Below are 22,418 nucleotides of genomic sequence, written 5' to 3'. Positions count from 1 at the left end.
ATTTATATCAACATTAATAGAACATTTCACTGGGTTCCTTTGTGACTGCACTCCCATGAATTATGGATTTCCAGTCCTCTAATTCTTGACATTTGGCCTTGAGTGTTCACATTGAATCACTGGAATTGGAGGAGAATGAATGGACATGAGAGGGGAACTCAGTCCTTTCTATTTCAAACACTACTAAAACAGGAGTTCAGCACTTTCTAGTGCTGTGTCCCAGCCACAAAAGCACTGGGGAGCTTCCAGCAAAGCACTCAGGAGACACAAACCCAGCATTTCTCCCAACACCTCTATGAACACAAAACCTAAAATACTCTGGTGTAAGAGCCTGAGATGAGAGATGTGGGACTCCAGGCAGCTCTCCAAAATGCTGTTTATTGTGTACAGCAGCCCAGGGCCGTGGGTGACAGAGCTGTGCCTACAGCTGTCAGCTCCAGCTGCAGGCAGACCTGGAGACCCTTTAGTTCTGGTTACAATGCATTATCTATTTTTCTTTGCTGAGCATCTTAATACATAATAACCAATCAGCATCATGTATAACACCTTTGCTATTACCTATAGCCTGTCATAACCATCATTACCATATTATGGTCAATACCATCCAATCACATGAGTTGCTATGTACAGTTTAGGATTAAAGTAGTTTTTCAGTTTTCTTGCAGTGGAAAATTCTTAAACCTTTCTTCTGCTTGCCACATTGGCATGTCTGTTTGCCTATGGTACCTTTCTGCTTTTCCTAAGACCTATTTCTGCTTGGTAAAAACATCTTTTTTGTTTGTGGCCAACACATCCTTTGCTCTAATCATAAAACAGAGGAGATTCCCTCCAACTCGACTCCGCCTTTGCTTTCTTAGTGGTGGTGTTACATTTCAGTTAAATGGTTTTGCTCTGTCTCACCCCTCGAAAATGCAGGGTTTGTTCCAAGCCTGTGATCCTCCCCTGCAGTATCATGGATCTGCAATCCCACTGGCCCAAGTCTGATTCCATGCCCACTTTGGATCTCCCTGTTAAGCTGTGGGGGGAGACTACAGGGGCTCTCTTGGCCCTTTTCCCCCTTGGCTCTCCCCTTCTCCCTCAGAGGCCACGCTGCTCCCAGGGCTGGCACCCCCAATAAACCCTCATCTAATGAGCACCCCCAGAGCTGTGTGCAGTCTCCTTGCCTGCCTGCTGCTACCAGGGAACACACAGCTTAGGGGATCCCCGGGGACCCCCTGGCCTGCCCCCAAACGAACTGCATCAGTCCAGCAATTGTCAATTTAGACATCTACTGTTCTTCTATATCAAAACTCGCTTCCGCCTCCATTCTGTTCTGTAGAGGGATAGAATATAAGGAAATAAAGATAGTGTAGAAAGTAATCAGTAATCTTATCCTAAGCAGCTGGGCCAATTATCAAAGATTAGGAACAGGCCTAACTTTAACAGGCCACAGCTGTACCCAAGGAGAAGAAGAGTGCTATAAAAGTGTGGGTTGGCTGGTTGAGAAGGGAACTGGAGTGTGTTGGCTACTTGGTGAAGAAGAGTCAGTGCTCTGAGGAGCTGGCCATGAGAAACGCCAAGAAGGTGTGAAACTTTTGTGATAAGGAGACAGCAGCATGGAACCCCTGCAATGACAACACCGTTCTCAGGCCCTACGCTCAGAGAGCTTTCCAGCAAGCACACATATCCGTGAAACTTTCTCGCCAGACTCCCATCTCTCCCCCACCCCCGGAGCAGCCCCCGCCCGGGTGCCGAGGGCCGCGCAGCCCGTCCCTACCTGTCGGCGTCGCCGAGGCGCAGGGCCGCGCCGCGCTGCAGCGTCTCGCGCACCGTGGCCATGCCGTCGGGCAGCCGCGTCAGCCGCCGCGTGTACAGCCCCAGCCCGCCGTCCGTCAGGTACCTGCGGACACAACACCTGCTCAGTGCCACGGCTCACACAGCACCACAGCGCCCGCGGCGTGCTGCAGCCGTTTTTAATTACACGGAACTAGGAGCAAGCGAAACATCGTTATTGATTACGTTCTCCATTGTGTTGTGTTCTCCGTTTCACCCTGCACGCTCTCTCATCAGCAAGACTTGAATTTCAACATAAATGTGATGAAGGATACTTAAGAAATGTAGGGGGATAGAACGTAAGAAAATAAAGACAGTGTAGAAAGTAATCTTACCCCTGAGGAGTTGCAGCTGGGCCAATTATCAAAGATAAGCAACGGGCCTGACTTTAGCAGGCCACACCTGTACGCAATGAGAAGAAGAGTGCCATAAAAGAGTGGGTTGGCTGGTTGAGAGGGGAACTGGAGCCACTTGTCTGCTTTGTGAAGAAGAAACAGTCAGTGCTCTGAAGAGCAGCGTGTGAGAAACACCAAAAAGGTGTGAAACTTTTGCAATAAGGAGACAGCAGTATTGAACCCCGGCAACAAGACAGCAACAAAGAAAACCTAACTTTCTTTAAGGATACCTATATGGAAGTAATTAAATATTTGTGAGTGCTATCATTAATGATCCCTCCTTGTCCAAAATATACATGGTTTGTACCACTCTGAATTTTTCTGCATGGGCTAAAACACAATCAAAATTTCAAAACTTTTACAAGTTATGCGCAAAAACAACATTGACTTAATACCTAGATTTTGTCAATGAACAATAAACCTAAAGTGTTCCACAACTTACAGAAATCATCATGGATGAAAAGTTTTTTGCAGCCTTCTTAGGCATTAATAAGTGCCAGGTGTACATATGACACCTCAGATATTGCCAAGATAGGACATTTCTTACCTTCTGGTTTAGACAAATGAAAAATTAGTGTTAAATTGAACAGAGATGGCAGGAAATGGCAGGGAGCGAGCCCTGTGTTACCACCATCAGTTCACCAGCTCATGCAGGTGTAGGTGAGCAGCAGTGGCAGCTGGGTGAACACACCATGAAGATGTTCTCACACCTGAGACTGAAACAGCTCCAACAACCCTGGGACTAGGGTCGCTGTTTCCAGCAGAGTGCTGGACAAGCACCATCCCCACAGAGACAGGAGCTGACCGGACTGTATCTCCTCAATCCCTCTGCCACTCTTACAAATCAACAGCAGACCACAGAATAACATCCAGATACTCAGGACACTTCCTCTGGCTTAGTGAGCACACAGCTTTCTCTCTGATAGCGAGACACCCCTCACCCACAGCAGGAAAAAGAGATGCTCCGAGCTGCAGGCAGCAGTGTCTCTGCTGGCAAGATCTCACTGTGCAAACGTGCTTTACCCAACCCAGATTTAACTCCTACATTTACAAAAATGGGATGGTGAGCAGTTGGGAAGCCTTGCCCAATCTGCTGCTTGGCACTGCAGTTCAGTGTATGAATCTGTACAGAGCCATCCCAGCAGCAACCAGAGGAGTCTCTGCAGAGTCTAACAAAGAGGCCATGCCCATCAAGTCAGACACAGGACTATTCCCCACCCAGCAAATCCGTGGGGATTCTCCCAGCCCATAAACAAAGACTGTAAAAGCACAAGGAGGAGTTGCACTGTAGCAGGTAGAATTTGCCTTAGGTTTGGCATTCTAACTTGTGTTTGACAGTTTATAAATATTTTATCATGGAAAAATACGTCTTTTCCTTAAGCTACTAAAATAAAGGGGACGAAGACAAAAATGGCTTCAGACCACAGTGTTATACAAACATGCAAAGAGTATTTTGCAAAAACATCTAATGTACATGCACTAATTGGTTTACTGCAGCTACTTGTCTGCACACGAAACAAGTTTCTGTATGAACACTCTTTGCACGTGTGCTGGAAAACGCAGCTCCTGGCTTTGCTGTCACATTCCTGGCATGTTGGTCCTCTGATAAAAAAGATCTGTTACAGCTGAAATAGATTGTTTTTCATACCTATCACTCAGAACATGTGGAAATTAGTGTAGCCCTTTTAAGAGTTAGCCATGCTGTAATCAGTGCCTTCTCACCAGAATCAGCGTGTTTCATCTTCTCCACAGAAGCCCAGCAAGCTAAAAGATCAGAGTAGCACTGCAGTAGCTCAAACTGACACTGGACTCAAGCACTGACAAATCTCACATGAGCCAATGGAAGCTGCATGGCTTTAGCACCTCTGACAACTAGATCATGACACTTTTCTAAACAAGTCCATTGTTCAGGGCTGTGAAAAAGCACAGCCATAAACAATCACTTTTACCCCCATACCAATAAGACAAGTTTCTTACATGCCAAAACAACACAGGATAGACTTCTCTATTTTGAAACAGGCTTGTGTAATCACAGTTTGAAAGCTTTATATCTTATTTTTGTTTCACACAATATCCTCTACCCAGGAATGTTTAATTCAGAAAAGATGCCAAAACCAATGATGCCTGAAGTCCTGCATGCAACAGCAAGGTGAAGGAAGAAGGAAAGGCACTAACCTCTGAAGTCTGTGCAGAAAAACACATTTAAATAAATGAAAAAACCCCTTGTAATTATCCATTGGTTAGCAGAGAAGAGATTCAAAGCTCCTGGTGCCACAATCCTCCAGCCATTGCTTTCATTTCCTTCCTCTCCATCCCTTCAAACTTCACCTGTCTTGGCTTTAAGAAACTATCTTGCCCTTATGAATACATTATTATTGCTGCAGATTTTTGCTTTATGGGAAGGAAGAATATAATGAGTGCACATTTTCCTAACAAAAAAATTTCCAATGTTTTACTCAGTGGGAAACAAGACCAAGGAAATACTATCCTGAATATAACTGTAACAGTACTCAGAGTTATTGGAATTTATTGTCCTATCACATCCACACAATGTGGAACCCAAGAATATTGGCCTCTCCTCTACCTTGACACATTGCAGTTCAAACAACTGTACTAGGCCTAAGTGTAATTTATCTAACATTTCATATTAAAAATCATTACAAAATTTACACTACAAGCCTTGCTAGCTTCGTGACTGCTAAGAATTCTGCAAGCACATTCAGTGAAAAACAAACAGGACTTAGAAGTATTCTTTTACCTGCCCCAAAATATGAGAAAGTTTAAATATATTATCTAGGGAAAAGCATAGTATCCAGACTCTGACTTTTATAGAGATAGGTAATTTGTACAAAAAATTTAATCTCACAGATGCTTTATGAACGGTACCAATAGCCAGGGAGGAATGACTGCCTTTAATGAAGCTCAATATAATAATATTTAATAAATGGACAGTGAAACAGTGATGAGGTTGGTTAAAAGGAGTTTCTGATCTTTCCAGGAATTAATGTACAAACACTCATCACTATAGCTTAGCTCTTCATCAGCCAGGGAAAAAAACCCAACCAAATTTCTGTCAATATGGAAAGACTCAGGTTAAACAAGAGCAGTATTATGCATTTCTAACATACAATTAGAACTTCTAGCCCACTTTCTAGGTGACATTTTTTTCTTATTAGAAAGTGGCTCCCTGCCCTGCATTACAGGCATAAAGCAATTTACTTTGGACAAGCTGGACCTTTAAGCTTCTCTTTTCTTTAGCCAAATACGTCCTTTCTGTGCTCTCAAATTCTGAGTGCCATAACAAGCCCTTCCAAGTGTAATATTTTTAGGGTATTTCTGCTTCTGAAGTGATTTATTCCCCTTTCCTAAAGGCACACTGAGGAAGCAGGAATGGGTCATGCCAAGGATCAGCAGAACCCAGTGGTCTGAATCACTTGACTCCTGTCTGCACTCCCTGCTCACTGACAGAAGCAGCCAGCCAACAGCACACTTACTTTTATGGTCAGACAACTCTAGCACTTCATATATATTCATTTCACTCCTTCATGCATGAATATGAATTCTCCAAGTTTGAAAACAAACAGCCAAGGGAAACGCATTCTTTATTTAAGGATTAGGAAAAGAAGGAGCAGCAGGTAAATCAGCAATACAGACCAGGCAAGCCTAGCCTGCCCTGCTCTGGATCCTGCAGCCCCATAATCCCAATCCCACAAGCAGGAGAACAGCTACATGCCTCAAATGGGACCTGACTGGCAGCTCAGGCTCTCCTGCCTTCACCTTGGTGCCCTGGATTACAGGCTGGTGAGGAAAAAGCTGCCCAGGTGTCTCCTGGGCAGAGCACTTGCCCAGCAGCCCGAGAGTTTGAACCGTTAAGAAACAAAAAGCTTGAGGGAATTAATTCATATATCAACATCAGCTTTGACAGGAGGAAATGTTCTCTTGGTGATGTAGCAGTAACACTGTTATCCTTAATGCTTTCTTTAAATCTCCATTTTCACTAGGCTTCATGTGTCTCGTCATTACAGTCAGTTAAACGAGATCAAGAGGCTTAACGAGCTTTGAGTATCAAAGAACAGCTCTGACTTTGCCAGTGCTAAAAATCCACAGCACAGAATTCCCCTGTGCTGGTTCTGAAATACGCTGGATGGGATCAAAACCATCCTGTTATTGCAACTATATGTCCTAAATCTGACTTGAAAAGAAATGCTACTCCAGCAGCTGGATGATGACAACTGCGAATGTCTCAGTTTAGTATCAATTTGATCTGCATTTTTCATGTAACACTGGCATTAGACTATATGGGCTTTTCCCATGTTTATATCCCCCAAAGTCTTTCCAATCACTATTCTTGCCTCATTGAGTCAGTACTTGGTAAGTACTTGAGCTCTCTAGCCAAAGGGTTGGACACAGACACTGTCTACAAGTCTGTGGTTGCTTTAAATTCCATTATTGATCCTGTGAATTTCAACAAGAACATTCAGGAACAGGATTAGGTCCTGAGCTTGCAGGTAGGGACTCCCATACAATGCCTTAATCCCTAATATTAGGCCCTAATATTACAGTTCAGATTCATAGAAAGGCAAACTTACTGCTCATTTAATAAAATTGAATTTATATTGAAGGTAGCCTATAATTTATAAATTAATAGACTTTTACCCATAATCACTAACTATTTAAAATTAACAAACTAATGAATGAGCTATGAATTGTTTTGCAGATGCTTAACCCAAACATGGAGTAAGACCTGAACAAATTACTTGCAGGCTCAAAAATCCTAATCACTGCTGGAAAGGGGGAGATACCTGTTCTAACAACAGGTAAGGCAGGACAAATGAGAATATGCAAAACTTAGTAAGTATATATAGTTTCATAGTTTATTTAGAGAAACCTCTCACGTGTAAATCACTAATAGCGATTTGGTGCTGCTTATTCAGTCTAGAAGCAAAACAAGTTCATCTCATTAACTACTTAATGGTCAGACCTTTTTCCATGAGAAAAAAAAAGAGAAATCTGCAGAAATGAGTGGCTTCTGTGAAATCAATACTCTTCTGTCTGGAGATATATTAAAGCTGCCTGGCACATAAGTCCTTCAGCAGCCATCAAATAACAATTTCTGGGCACCACTGGCCAAGGCTATTTTTTCTTCTATGTCTCTTAGCTTCACACAGTCTGCAGGCAAGGAATCCCAAGGACAGCGCAGCCTGTGAGGGAGTTGGGTGGCTGCTGCTCCTCCACATCCATCCCCACATTCAGAACAGCTTCTGACAGAGCTTTTGCAGAAACCAGCTTTGTGTGGAATGAGCAGTCTTAGATACCCACAGTCAAAGAGCAGCTGTCAATACTTAATATTGGACTGAAAGGAAGTGTCTCTCACATGGCTGCAGCCACTCCTGCTCCAGAGGACAGCCTCCAGTGCATGATCCTCTTCCCAACACTCACTCCATCTGTCAGCCAAGGGCGCCCTCACCACAAACTCACCTTCCCCTCAAGGAGGAGGCCTGCTCCACCACAGCTTTCAAAACTCCTTTTAAAATCCAGTCAGCCCAGGCAGCCTGGGCTGGAGTGAGACTGGGAAACAAGACAAGAGGCCAAGTCCTTTCAGGTGTGCAAATGCCACTCTGGACCCCAGGGGAACACGGCTGCAAATTCACACCCAGCAAGCAGCTGAAGGCCACCAGAACCAGGCAGCTGTTCAATGGGGCTTTGCCCGTGCCAATTTGGATTTCAATGCCTAAATTCTTTCTCAGAGTCCATTTCAATGAAAATCACAGAACTAAGCTACAGAATAAGTGATGCATTTTTCACCTCCCTCTTCAGTTCTGTTCAGGAGAGGAATGACCTGTGACCAAACAGGATTAAGGGGGGGGTGCAGCTTCTCTAGAGGTTCTCAGCAGTGTCAACAGCAGAGCAAGAGCAGCTCCACAGAGACTGTGGATTACTCCCTCCTGCCCACTCTCTCCCTGCAGATGTTTCACACCAACACAGTGTGAATGACTGCATCCCCCTCTGCTGGCTAGCCCCGGACTGGGACCCTATTTTGTCCCTTAGAAACTGTCCCTTCACTCAAACTACAACAACCTGGTGGCAACTGATGCAGCAGTTCAAACACTGCTGAGGTGTTTCTTACAGAAAAAAGCCCAAAATAGGATAACTGCTATTAAATGGTATTTTGGTAATTGTTAACAGTAGATCAGTGTGTAGAAGTAAACAAAAATAAAACACCACAACTATTGCATTCACTGTCTTGATTAACACTACATACAACCTAACATGGGTATTTTACCATTATACTGGGAAAAAAAGCTGATGTGTAAGGTTATAACTCATAGGCCTACATTGTCTTCCTATGCTGAATCACACTGCAAGAAAGGTTCTGTGAGAGCTGTGATCTGAAATATCACTTGAGATAAATGATAAGCACTGTCTTATTGATGAAGCTGACACAAGAACTACTCCTGAAGCGAGTGCAATATTTGAGAATACTTAAAACACTATACAAATTTAATAACATTGAATATGCTTGTGCAATATCATACTCCTGTCTTCTGCAAAGAACTGCAAGTACAGTTCTTGGAATAACAATACTATCTTAATTTAAACATCTGCCATAATTTTTTTCTTTTCATTTTTACAGCACCAAGTAATCTCTGACTTTAAATCCAAATTCAGTTGCAACCTTGTTTACTATAAAGTCAGAAGTTAATGTTTCCTTATTCCATTTCATGAAAGTCAAACTTTTGAGTTTGCTTGCTCGACCCCTTCATTATTGGTATTAATTATCCTTTTACCATATATAGATACTATTCTGCAATGTTGAAAAGATCACAATGTAGAAATAGTCAGCCCTAGCAAGAAGAAAGGCAGTTCAAATAAACACTGCTCAAACATAGAAGAAAAATAACATAAACCTCCTAATGAGTCTTAGACATGTTGAAGTGCTAGAGCCATAAAAGGAATGCAGTTTCACTCATCCACTGCATTCAGATGAAAGCTTATCACTAAAACCATATCATTTACAGAGCAGTGTCCAGTAAATGACTAATGCACAGTAACCCAAAGTGTACAGAAAAAATACAGTGGTAATAACTATGCAAAGATATAGGTCAGAAAAGCCTAGAGACAGAGCATTGCACAATGCACAGGGCACCCAAATTCCCTGCACCCCCTAACCAGGCACCCCTGATTTCCAGCCAGCCACGAGTTACCTGGAGCAGGAACCACTCCTGCTGCAGACAGCTTAGAAGGAAAGGAACGGAAAGGGTTTCTCTCACTTGCTGTTACCACAACAAATTCTCATCAGCAGCAAACTGCAGAGTCCTCCTCCTCCTCCTCCTGTGAAACCTCAGCCCTGGGGGAGGTCTGTTACACCACCTGTGACCCTGACATCTACAGAAAATGCGTCACTGTCTCACTTTTAAATATGACAAAACCACGGAACAGCTGCAAGAATCCTACAAATGCCAACTACACTTCAGCATTCTGTGAAATCAGTCCCCAACTTCAGCTCATTTTTGCCTCCCAACAGATGTAACTCCTAAATGTAAGCTACTTCAGAACTCTCCTTCAATGATGGCTGTGGTCCACGAAGGGCACAGTGCTGCTGGATGAGTCTGAGAGCTGAGCAGAAGCAGAGTCTGAGTCCCCAGCCCAAAGGGGGCTGTTCTCCTTTCAGCATCCTTCATGCATGTTCCAAATCCAACTGCTTCCAGGGCTTGTTAAACAATCCCCAGGGAGAACAAAGGCTTGAATAAACAAGAAGCAATCATAACCCTATGAGCATTGTGCATGCAAACACATTAAGAGGCTATGGAAACAGAGATGTGGGATGGGAATATATCACCACGAAATCATCAAATGTGGGTAGATTAATAAAATAGTAAAATGTATCCCCCAACAATAACCACTGCCCCCACAGAAGTTGGCTGCAAGGAGAATTTTAGCACAGTGCCCTGACCATTGTTAGAACACAGCTGGAACAGCCATGCTTCTGCAAAAAATGATTTTGACAAAGGTGTGTCTGCAGACCCAAAGCCATTTCCTGAGAAAACTTGTGACCAGCACTAATTACTATATCCACACTGTTAATTCTGCATAGAAAGCTGCACACTTCAGGTGATGAAAACAGGGACAGAGGATTAATCAAATGAAAAGAAAATAATTACAAAAGGCTCTTTTTTTGGATCAACAGCCCTGTTGCTGCATTCCAATAAGAGATATAAAGGAAATTAACTCTACATCTCATTAGAGAAAACTAGGGCTAAGGAGACAAAAAAAAAGAAAGGTAGGAATAAGTATGTTAGTAGCCAGAGGGGGACTGAAGTGGACAAAAGCCTTCTGAACAAATGCAAAAGATCCATGAGGATTAACATCCTCCACCTGGGACAATCTTTGGGGTGAGAGGGGAGCCAATTGTGGGCTCTGAGGTGCCCCCTTCCAGCGAGGCTCTGAGCCTCCAGCTCAGCCAGCCACCAGAGGAGTGGGCTGGGGGCTCACTCCCCAGCTCACACAAATCCTGCTCCTGTCACTGGGTTATGTTTCAGACCCTGCAAAAAGGCAGCTTCTTACCTTTGATCCACCCCCTGGAGACTTGCTTAGTTTAAGAGCTGTCCTCTGTGCCTTTGGCAAAGATTCCCTTCTTAACCCCAAGAAAGCAATCCTGGTGTCTGCCAGAGCTCTGCTTGAGCAGACTCATTAAGGGAGGCCAAATGAAGCTTCCCATGACCCAGTACATTTCAGAGAAAGCACCAGGATCACAGGGCTAAACTAGTTTTTCTTGGCCATTGGTTTTATTTTGGCTGTAACAAATATTTTGGCTTCCTTCCCTATCAGTTTGCCAATGAAAACACAGATCCAAGGTTTTCAGACTCTGGGATTGTAGCAATTCTGAAAAATGACAAAGTGAAACACATACCAGCTAATAAAGAGCTATTCATGCTCTAAATACCCTCTTGTGCTGCTCTGCACAGAGTGTAGCTGGGCTTCTGGAAATGCTGAGCCTGTTTGCCCTACCACTGATCTTGGTGATGTGCTCTGCAGCAACTCACACGGATGCTTTCTCTACAAGCAACCTCTCTGACTTCTAAGCAGTTTATTACTCCTCTCCCACAAAAACACAATGCCATCCTATTTTTTTTGTTACTATTTGAATTAAACACACATTGGGGAACATAACTTACAGCAAAGGCTACCAAACATCTGCTCAAGCTGGAGATGGCAACCTAGTGTCCTTAGGGGTCACCAAAGGTAACAACCTTGTTTTTTTTATCCTTCTCCATTAATATTGGAATGCTGTTATTGCAATTTAATACTGCAATATTCCTTTCTCACATCATTACCATCCACAGACTGCAACCTCAGGCTTGTGGGGCTGCTTGCAGCAAGGCTACCTCCAAACGCCCACAAGTGCAGCAAGCAGAGGAACCCCACACTGCCCATCTCCAAACCCTGTCCACAACCTGGAAATGGAGCTGATCTTTCCAACAACGGATTTACCTACAATACCAACTGGAAATTAGTCACTGGCTCCAACAGTGCTATATGAATTGACAAATCAACTCACACTATTTAGCAAAACAGACTCCTGTAGCTAAAGGCAAAAGATGTGGAAAAGAAAAACATACTTGTATGCACTTCTTGTCCTAAGAACCTTAAATTGAGATCTCATTTATCAGTTACTTTTACATGAGTAAAAAGTGAAAAGTACCTCACTCCTTCAAAAACTAGTGGGGAAAAAAGAGTCAGATCCTCAGTTAAAGATATCCCAGCACTCAAGGCCAGGAGTGAGGTAGGGCAGAGTACATGACTCTCCTGCTATGTTAATCATTCTGGGTACAAAACTCCCTGCTTTGGTGACAGAGGTACCAACTGGCAAAACCATTTTCTTGCCCAGAGTCTAAACACCACTCTTGTACTTTCAGACTATGGAGACTCCCAATTTTTACCCTGCAGGGTGACCAGATCCAGAAAAGGAAAGGATACACAGAGATCTCTCTGCCTAAATCATTCATAAATTTAACAGCTTTTCTACTCTTTCCTTTCCCTTAACCTGGAATGTGAATTTTATACACTGAGTAAAGGTCTGCAAAGACTGGGGCTCCTCTCTGAGCAGCAGAAGTCTGAGCTGACACAGTTCTGCCAGGGGTAATTCTCAACTACCACTCAAGGTGTTTTATAGAAACCATGGTGCTACTTAGAATGCACTTTCCTCGCTTCCAGACCAAAACTACAGCCACAAACTTAAACAGAATTCATGGTCCAGAGGAAAAGCAGTAACTGCTCCTACAAAAAACATAACAAAATCCAGGTGTAAGTTGATGTATGTGAGGAAATCACAAGGTGCTTTAGAGATTTGATGCATTATTAATGCAGCAACAGCTACTGGTGTTTTATCTGAAACAGAATTTCACACTGATTTTTGCATCAGCTACTTTACTATATCCTTCCCTAATGAAGCATATAAAGAAGGTGTCTGACTTCTCAAAAAGTGTGAAAATATCCAAATGTTCATAATGGGCAGAATTAATGGAGGGCTCCAGATGGTGGAACTGAACTGTTCAGTTAATGACAAAGCAGCAGCTGGATTCCTGTAAGAGACATTATGTCTTTTAAAAAAGCAAACAGCACTAGAAATGTCACTAATAAAAAAAATAACAAAAAAGCAAGAGGTGCAAAATGGTCAGTCAGGACTGCCACAAAAAAACCCTAACCCAAACCAACAAACAAACAAAAAAAACCCCAAAAACAAACTCCACAGAAACAAAGAAATAAACAAAAAAACCCCACCAAACCAAACAAGAAAAAACAAAACACCAAACCATTTAAATCTCAAAGATCATTTTAAACATCAATCCAATGCTTGAGCTAAGAAAAAATTACTTTTATATTAGGAACTGAAAGTAGACGAATTGAAAACTGACATTGGAGCAAAGAACAAATGCTTTTTCCACTCAAGACAGAGATAAAATGCTGATGTAAAACCTTGTTAATAACTGTCTATCACTTCATATTTCTGCACACTGACTTGTTCTTTAAACGTTTTCTTGCTCATACTACTATTTTACCCAGCACAGAGAAGCAAACTCATTCCCTTCCAGCAACCTCGTCTGTCAGAGCTGAGGCTGCAAGGGAGCTCAGCTAAGCACAAAACGTGCCTCACTCCCTCCATCTCCTGGGCACGGATCAACGCTGCAACCACTGCGAGTCTTGACTGGAAAACGTTTCATCACATGCCTGAATACCTTCACATCTAGGGATACTTTCTTAACATGGGCTTAAAATCTAGAATTTTGTTCAAATCCCTCTGTGATAACGGGCTGTCTCTCCAAAGGCCTATTAAAATCAGTAGAATACCTTTGGTGCTGACTTTTATTTCTCGAAATAATCACGGAAATACAGGGCAATAAACAGAACAGAAGAGTTGGTGCGTTTGCTGGGGTCCCCAGGACAAGGTGAGAGACGAGAATATGATTCCATGTTCTCAGAAGGCTGATTGATTATTTTATGTACTTATATTAAAGAATGCTATACTAAAACTATACTAGAGAAAGAGAGAAGAATACAGACAGAAGGCGTAACAAGAATGATAATAAAAACTCGTGACTGACTCCTCAGAGTCCAACACAGTTGATGGTGATTGGTTATTGGGCAAAAAACAATTCACATGGAACCAATCAAAGATGCACCTGTTGGATAAACAATCTCCAACCACATCCCAAAGCAGCAAACACAGGAGAAGCAAATGAGAGAATATTATTATATAATATAAAACAAATTTTAATATTATATAATATTAACCAAATGAGATAATATTTTCTCTGAGGCTTCTCATCTTCCTGGGAGAAGCAAATGAGAGACTATTATTATATAATATTAATAAAATTTTATATACAATATTATATAGTTCATAGATATATCTATTATATATCTATTGATATTGTAGATATTATTCTATAATATTAGCCAAATTTTAATATTATATAAAATTAACCATGAGATAATAACATAATAGATGTAGATGCATCTATTATATATCTATAGATATAATATTAAGCAAATGAGATAATATTATTATATAATATTAAGCAAATATTAATATTATATAATGTTAAGCAAACGATATAATATTCTATATTATGAGATACCATTTTCTCTAAGGTCTCTCACCTTCCCGGGAGAAGCAGCCCCGGTGAAGGGATTTTTCAGAGCACAGGGCAGTGACCAAGAGCCGCGAGAAGCGCGAACTCACCCGCTGGTGATGTCGTCGGCACGGATGTTCTTGCCCAGCACGTCGCCGTCGCTCATGTAGCCGGCGGCGTCCATGGCGATGCCCTCGAGGTCGATGTCGTCGGCGGCCTTGTCGGCGACGTCCACGTGGCAGAGGCCGCTGCCGCGCGCGGCCAGCTGCCGCCGCAGCGGCGCGGGGTACAGGTAGCGCGCGGCGCCCGGCTCGGCGCCGCCGAAGCGGCCGGCGCTGCCCCGCGGCGGGAAGGCGCCGCCCGCGGAGGGCAGGTAGGCGCTGCCCGGGGACGGCGCGTCGCCCGCCTGCAGCCGCGGGCTGGACTGGCCCAGCCGCCACGACAGCGGCGTCGGCCGCCCCGTCAGGCTGAGGATGCTGCGGCCGCTGATCTCGGTGGTGACGTTGGTGTCAAACGTGGTCTCCAAGGTGCTTGAAGGGAGAGACGGGGATAAAATCCATTAGGATTTTAGCTTTTATGGGTTGCAAATCCTGCACTGCTTTAGTGTATAACTCCAAACTCTATATAAAAGTTTAGTGTATAACTCTAAACACCATATAAAGTTTTGGACTTAATATTAATAACACTTATATATAAAGTTTTGACTGACTTAATATTTTGCTCTAATTTTAGTATTGTTTATTCTAGTTATTGTTCTTGTAGTTGTTAGCATTGTTTTCGGGCTAATCAAGCTCATGGTTTACAAGCAAACTTCAAGCTCATCTTCCCCTCCTGAAGTCTACCATTTGGAAGCCCTTAGTGCTCCAATGGGTGACATGGAAGCCTCAGTGGAAAACACTGACCCTTCTGAAAAGCAGGAACCAATTTACCAACTGTGGTTTGGCAAGCATTCTGTGCCACAATCCCAGTCCTCTTCTTTAAACAAAACAAGGGGTAGATGTTGCGGTGTGATGTCATGGTTTGCCTCATGGTTTGAAATTTGCAAATAAAACCAGCTTTGGGAGTTCATCTTTGCAAGCTCTGCTTCAGTTTCAGACAAAAAGACAAAACACAAAGTGTTCCCCCAATAAACTCATGTAGGGCTGGGGCACATAAGGCACCAAGCATTAGGTAGGACCCTGACCTCACTATGGGCCAAACATAAAAAAACAAAAGCTTATTCTCCAAAACTTCCTGTTCAACACTGCAGAGATCTAACTCACATAATGTTTAAATGTAATAGCAATCTTTGTTTATCTCCAGCATATTTTAAATATTGCTGAAGATTTCCAAATGCTGCTTTACAAAAAAAAAAAAGCAGTTACATTCAGGAGATGACTAGCAATATTAGAAGAACTTGTTTGCCTGAAGTTTGGTCAGGAATTTAAGTTATGCACTTGATAATATGGGTCATGCACAGTTCACCTCTTATTTAAACAAAATATGACACATAGGGGGAGAGAGGTGTAATGCACTGAAGTTACTCAATAGCAAAAAGAAACATTTTAAACTGTAACTTGTATTCAAACATCACCTCACACATTTAACAAGATGTGACTATTCTTGACCTTTGAGTCACTACACACCCCATCCCATCACTTCTATTTCTCTTCATACATCTCAGTAACTAGCAAACATTATTCAAATTCTGTGCATTAAAGACAAAAATTACAAGATCAGCATCTCCCACTGTCAGTGTTAATAATTTTTCTAAGGATGCAGCCCAGGTGTAAGAGATGTAAAGTAGCAGAATTTACAGAATCACTGGGCTGGAAGAAACCTCCAAGATCAAGTCCAACCCAGCCCCAACACCTCAATTAAACCCTGGCACCCAGTGCCACATCCAGTCTGTTTTTAAACACACCCAGGGATGGTGACTCCACCACCTCCCTGGGCAGACCATTCCAGTACTTTACCGCTCTTTCTGTAAAAAACTTCTCCTAATATCCAACCTGTATTTCCCTTGACGCAGCTTGAGACCGTGTGCTCCTGTTGTGTCAGTGCTGCCTGAGCAAGAGCCCAGCCCCAGCTGAGCAGAGCCACCTTTGAGGAGCTGCAGAGAGCGGTTTCCATGGTGTGAGGAGCCCAGAGTGCCCTTACCTGTGGGTGACCTGGGTTCCGCGCAGGCTGGACATGGTTTCCTCCAGGTTCTGCCGCAGGTCAGCGATGTTCTTCACCGTGCGCAGCCGCCGCGTCTCCGGGTCCTCCCCTGCAGGAAAGGAAGCCAGCAGTGAGGAGCAGGCAGGAACAGAACCGAGCTGCTCTCCATGCCTCACTCAATCGCCCTTTCTTCTGACCTTGTAAGCTGGTTCGATTGAGATTCCATTCTCCTTGGCAGGCACCTGCCATCATCACATCCTGACACCAATATGGGCCCTGCAGGGTAACCCTCATTGCTGCCTCTGAGATATTGCTGACCCAGTTCAACCTCATTAGAACACACGCTCCATCAATACCACCCTTTCCATCGCATATTTTGATGCAATTAACATTAACCTGACACACGCAATTTCTCCAATGCTGTGTTTTCACTAGATCTTCTTTGTCCTACAGTAACAGCTTTCCACAAACTAAACTGTGCTGACTCCATGCTGAGTGATGTTTCAGGTAAAAGAACAAAAGGTTTTGCTTGTCAACATAACACAGTTACTGTTCCTAAAATGTGCTACATGACACAGAGTTGGGGGATGACTTAGTTTTCACAGCATTAGAAATCCTGTTCTTTAAGTACTTTATTCTAAACACATTCATGTCCTGCTCCTTAAAAGTAGAGTTTATGTACACAAAAAATAAAGTCTTCCTACTGTTTCAGCATAATTTCATTTCATCAATTAATAATTAAATTAGTGCTTCAGCATAATTTATTTACGTACTCTCAGCTGTCAATTCAGAAATGCTTTGGTCACTACCTCAGCTGAGCTTTATAGAGTTAAATCCTCTAGGAGGCTAAAGAGCAGTGAATTTCTAGTAGTGCCAGCCTATTCTTTGTAAGCTGAAAGCTGGAACAGTGAACCTCCAAAAAACTGTCACAAAGCTTCTGTTGGGCACAGAAGGAAATTATTTCATTCTAAAGGGTTTACAACCCATGACTAAAGAAAATACTACTATAAATGTAAAACTTTTCACATTTTGTACCAGCCTTCTCTGTACACGTGATGCATTTCTGAGCTGCTAGGATGCTGGACACCCACACAACTGCTAGTGTAGATGGATATCTATATATTACACACATCAGGAATGTGAAGAACCAGATAAAAAAAGCTGATGTTGGAACTTTCTACATCCTCTGCTTTAAATTTCATGTTTCTAAAAGATGTCATGTTGGTGGCACAGAAAAACCCACTCATGCACTCTTGCCTGCGCTACAAACCACTGACCAAAGTGCTTAGTGCCCCTGTGAGCATTTATCTTTTAGTCAGTCTCTACTCTGGGAAATCACCTCCTTGAGTTACAACTCACTTAAGCCAGAGGGTCAGACAATTATGGTCTGGCTGGACTGAAAACATCCACCTAACAAGACTGATCACTTTAGCCTGTGGGTCTCTGGGACAGAAAACATTTTCTATACTCATGGATCTACAAATTTTTGTAGTAAAAACCATAAAATATTTATAGGCCTTCAGCTTAACAAATGTCACAGTGCTCTTTTACAGATCATTTCTCTCACATATGTGAAGGCAAATGGTAGGTAACTTCTTAGGAAAACACACAGGAGACAAACTAAAGCAATTTCTACTGAGATCACTCTTATGCCTAAATTGATACCAAATTTTCACTTAAATGTCATTCCACTGCTTAAATTGAAAGTATACTTTAGAGACAGATATTGGACAGTTGGCCCCTAGAGTTCAATTCTGAAATCACTTAGTTCCTCACGAGCAGGCAGCATCCTTAAACAATTCTGCTTCCATTTTTCCCCACTTATGCTCTCTGTTGTTTTGTATGTGCTTTTAAATCAACAGCTATGCAGGGAGAGAAGGTATCTGTGCCGTATTTCTTGCAATTCCTTTTGGCTGAGGGACTATTTGTTTAGTTTGCTCTGTTTCCCCCAAGGGCCCTCCATGGACGCTGCTGCCTGGTCTGGCTGTGCACAGCTGGGGTTTGCATCTCCCTTGCTTGAGTTTCTCAGCTGTCTTCTGCCTCTGGATCCCAAAACTTACATATTCTAGTTGAGTAATAGTTTGTACTTACAAAACATCTGTCATTAAAGACTGAATACCTTTTGTGATCTAGAAACACTTCTCAGTTTGCAGGCTGAAAACAGCCAATATGATGATTAAGAGGCAATGCTGAAAAAGTTTAAGCAGCTGGACATTGTGTTTCTTACTTGCAACTCTCATATTTAAATATGAACCCAAAAATGTTCTCAAGGATTTCATCCCTTGTGCCTTTTATGTACTTAATCCACCTATGTACAAATTGTACACACAAATATGTTCACTTAGGCATTCCTGCAGCCCTTTTCCCCTCCAGTGACTCTGCCTCTGCCATCAGCACACAGGTAGTATTGACAGAATATACAATGCAGTATGAAATGGATCTCGTTGTGAAACCTTTAGCCACACCACTTTTCCAAGGAGGACATTTGGTTTCAAACCCCACATTAAACTGGGGGACACCAAGACTAAGCAGATGGAAAGAAACCTGAGAAATTCTACAGATGAGATACCCTGCAATGGCACACAGTAAGAAAAGTCATAGATATTGCTGAAATGGGGATAGGAGGAGATCAGACTGTGACTTTACAAACACACTTTAGATCACATTAGTAGAATCTAGTATATTCTAACCAAATGCGGCTGCTGAAAATCACTTTGTTATATTGGTAAGCTTAATTTATTTTTTCAACGAGCATATACTTACAGTAGCCGGAATTCTAGATAAATATACCAGATACTTTCTAAATTAGACTACTCATATTCTAGCCACAACCAGCTTCAGCTTCTGTGTGGTGGACACAATAGAGTGTAGTTGGATTTTGGTGCCCTATTGCTGCAAAGCTGTTTCTCAAATTGATCAGATTCATATGAGTGACAGTAAGATTCCTCCAAACCAAAACATCAAGGAAATGAACACAGTCTGTTCTCTAAGCTCCAAAATGAAGTTTTTAAAATCAAACAATGCTTGAGAATGCTTACAATCCTTATAGTAGTTTAATCCTAATAAATTCTGCACACCTCATTAAGCAGGAAGAATTCTTGGTGATTTCACGAAATTTGGGGCGCACACCTGTGCTGAACTTAAGCATACGGAGTTCAAATTATTGATACCCAGTTCACTGCTGAAGAGCTGACAGAAATAGAGTTATTAAGAACAAAAGCAGTAGGAATAAAATCAACTTGCTCTAGCCCATTCTTGTTTAAGCAAAGCACAGCCGGTAATGGTCATGCTGCAGGACTCACCTGAGAGGTCCTCGAGGGCAGGCTGGGCAGTTTTGACATACAGAGCAGAATCCATGCTGACCCCTCCCGTGCTGGCCTCGGCTGTCACGTTCCCTTCATTGCCTGTCTGAGATCTGGAAAGCAAAACCAAACAGGGATGTGCAGCCACACTCCATCCACAGTGCCTCAAGGATAACAACGAGTGCACCTGCCCTCAGCCACGCTGTCCCACTCCTCAGAACACACCAGCAGACTGGCTTTACATAATTCATTAGTCCCATGTTGAATTATATCCTAGGAATGGAAACAAGCACTCAGCTGTAAAAAATAAAAAATTCATAGTCGAAGATAGGCTTTACAGCTCGTCAGATGTGGTCTTAAAACGCTTGGATTTCCATATGTACCTTAATTATCAATAACATCAGTTGTTGTGGCTCATCTGATCCTCTCCAATACAGTCTGTATTGCATGAAGATATAGCAGGGAAGATGTGATGTCATGTTACATTCCTCTTCAACATCACTTCCATTTTGAGAGAAATGACTGGGCAAAACCAACTTCAAACTCCAATTTATTGTCTGATATTATGGCTGTCAGGTAATGAAAGGTGATGTAAGGATTTACTGTCAGATTTGAGTAAGATATTGTGACTCATTTCACTGTCCAAGTCATGCTGTGTTGTGCTCACAGAGCCACACCAACAGGCAGCTGGAAGTTCCCCTGCCCCAAGGTAAGTGCTGCTGTAAAAAGGTAAAGACACAGTGGGGAATGCCTATTGCAATGCTCCTAATTTCACCTGACTCTTGTAGCAGGATGCTGTGCCTGGAGAGGGGGTAAAACCACTGGAACAATGCCCAATTTACAGAGCTGTCTGGGGCAGAGGGAGAAGGGGCCTCTTGCTGCTGTTGGTGTGGAATAACCCTGAAACCAGCCTGACCCATCAAGGGCAGAGCTCAACCTCCCCACAGGGAGGGGAAGATGGGGCAGACCTGGTAAAGCACCTGAGAAAGGAACCAACAATGACACCACTGATAACTGGAGATGGCACAGCTGGCCAGGACACACAGGACTGATGTCAGTTTGCACTAGAAAAGCCCAGGACACACATGGCTGATGTCATTTTGCACTAGAAAAGGCCAGGACACACATGGCTGATGTCATTTTGCACTAGAAAAGCCCAGGACACACAGGACTGATGTCATTTTGTACTAGAAAAGCCCAGGACACACATGGCTGATGTCATTTTGCACTAGAAAAGGCCAGGACACACAGGACTGATGTCATTTTGCACTAGAAAAGCCCAGGACACACAGGACTGATGTCATTTTGTACTAGAAAAGCCCAGGACACACATGGCTGATGTCATTTTGCACTAGAAAAGGCCAGGACACACAGGACTGATGTCATTTTGTACTAGAAAAGCCCAGGACACACATGGCTGATGTCATTTTGCACTAGAAAAGGCCAGGACACACATGGCTGATGTCATTTTGCACTAGAAAAGGCCAGGACACACAGGACTGATGTCATTTTGTACTAGAAAAGGCCAGGACACACATGGCTGATGTCATTTTGCACTAGAAAAGGCCAGGACACACAGGACTGATGTCATTTTGTACTAGAAAAGCCCAGGACACACATGGCTGATGTCATTTTGCACTAGAAAAGCCCAGGACACACAGGACTGATGTCATTTTGCACTAGAAAAGGCCAGGACACACAGGACTGATGTCATTTTGTACTAGAAAAGCCCAGGACACACATGGCTGATGTCATTTTGCACTAGAAAAGGCCAGGACACACAGGACTGATGTCATTTTGTACTAGAAAAGCCCAGGACACACATGGCTGATGTCATTTTGCACTAGAAAAGGCCAATCCCACTCTTTAATGACAAGGTCTTCTAACAAACCCCTGCTTGGAGTGTGTGCAGAGCCCTCCTGGAGTGGGGACATCCTGCAGGGTGAGAAAAAGAGATGTGCCCACATTGGTATGGGTGAATAGCATCAATCTCTACTGAATAATTGCTTTTAATGTGGCTTCAACATCATTCCTTTGATATTGATTCAAAAGTAGTGAATTATACTGTACTAGTAATCATGGCTGCCAAAACTGTGTGGTAAATAATTCTGATTGAGAACTATTAGTCTAATCCTCATAATAATAAATCATTTATTCTCAGATAAATATATCTGGTTTGCCATCCTTAATCCTACAGGACAGTTGAGTTATATGAAGTTCAATTACATCTATATAATCCTTCAGACATGAACAAAGTTGACAAAGTCTGGTGCTATCAGTTTTTGTGAAAATGCATGAATTGCCTGCACTCTTGAAGCAAGAGACATCTCCATCATGCAGCATTTCCCTTGCTGCTTCACCCCCCTGGAAGTGTCCAGAATGCCCCTCCTGGGCACCCCATTCCTGCAGCCCCCAGGGATGTGTCCTGTGCCACTGTGCTGTGGGCCCCGACGAAGGAGGAATGATGAGGAGAACTCCATCTTATCAGAAGGCTCATTAATTACTTTATCATACTATATTATTCTATACTACATTACACGTTATTACACTACATCTAAGCTGAATCTGCCAAGCACTCAACCCTGCACACAACTGCACTGCACTGAAGGCTAATTAATCACTTTATCAGAAGGCTA

General features: G+C 42.8%; 1 protein-coding gene across 3 annotated transcripts in view; it reads right to left on the bottom strand.

Moving 5' to 3' along the window:
* Nucleotides 1–22,418, bottom strand: part of NAV2 (neuron navigator 2) — a 369,470-nt gene that overhangs the window by 81,415 nt on the left and 265,637 nt on the right. For all 3 annotated transcript variants that reach the window (XM_054283739.1, XM_054283737.1, XM_054283738.1), the window contains 4 exons: nucleotides 19,783–19,895; nucleotides 16,481–16,589; nucleotides 14,452–14,871; nucleotides 1,757–1,879 (listed from right to left, as the gene is read on the bottom strand). In XM_054283739.1, the coding sequence (XP_054139714.1) occupies nucleotides 1,757–1,879; nucleotides 14,452–14,871; nucleotides 16,481–16,589; nucleotides 19,783–19,895 (765 nt within the window). The remainder of the gene's footprint in view (nucleotides 1–1,756; nucleotides 1,880–14,451; nucleotides 14,872–16,480; nucleotides 16,590–19,782; nucleotides 19,896–22,418) is intronic.

The sequence above is a fragment of the Melozone crissalis genome, unplaced genomic scaffold (genome assembly GCF_028551555.1).
Source record: "Melozone crissalis strain CALT ecotype California unplaced genomic scaffold, PUWL_Pcris_2 ptg000038l_1, whole genome shotgun sequence".
In the NCBI taxonomy this organism is placed as follows: Eukaryota; Metazoa; Chordata; class Aves; order Passeriformes; family Passerellidae; genus Melozone; species Melozone crissalis.
The sequence above is the reverse complement of the archived record's forward strand: the minus strand, read 5'-3'. Positions and strand labels throughout refer to the sequence as shown.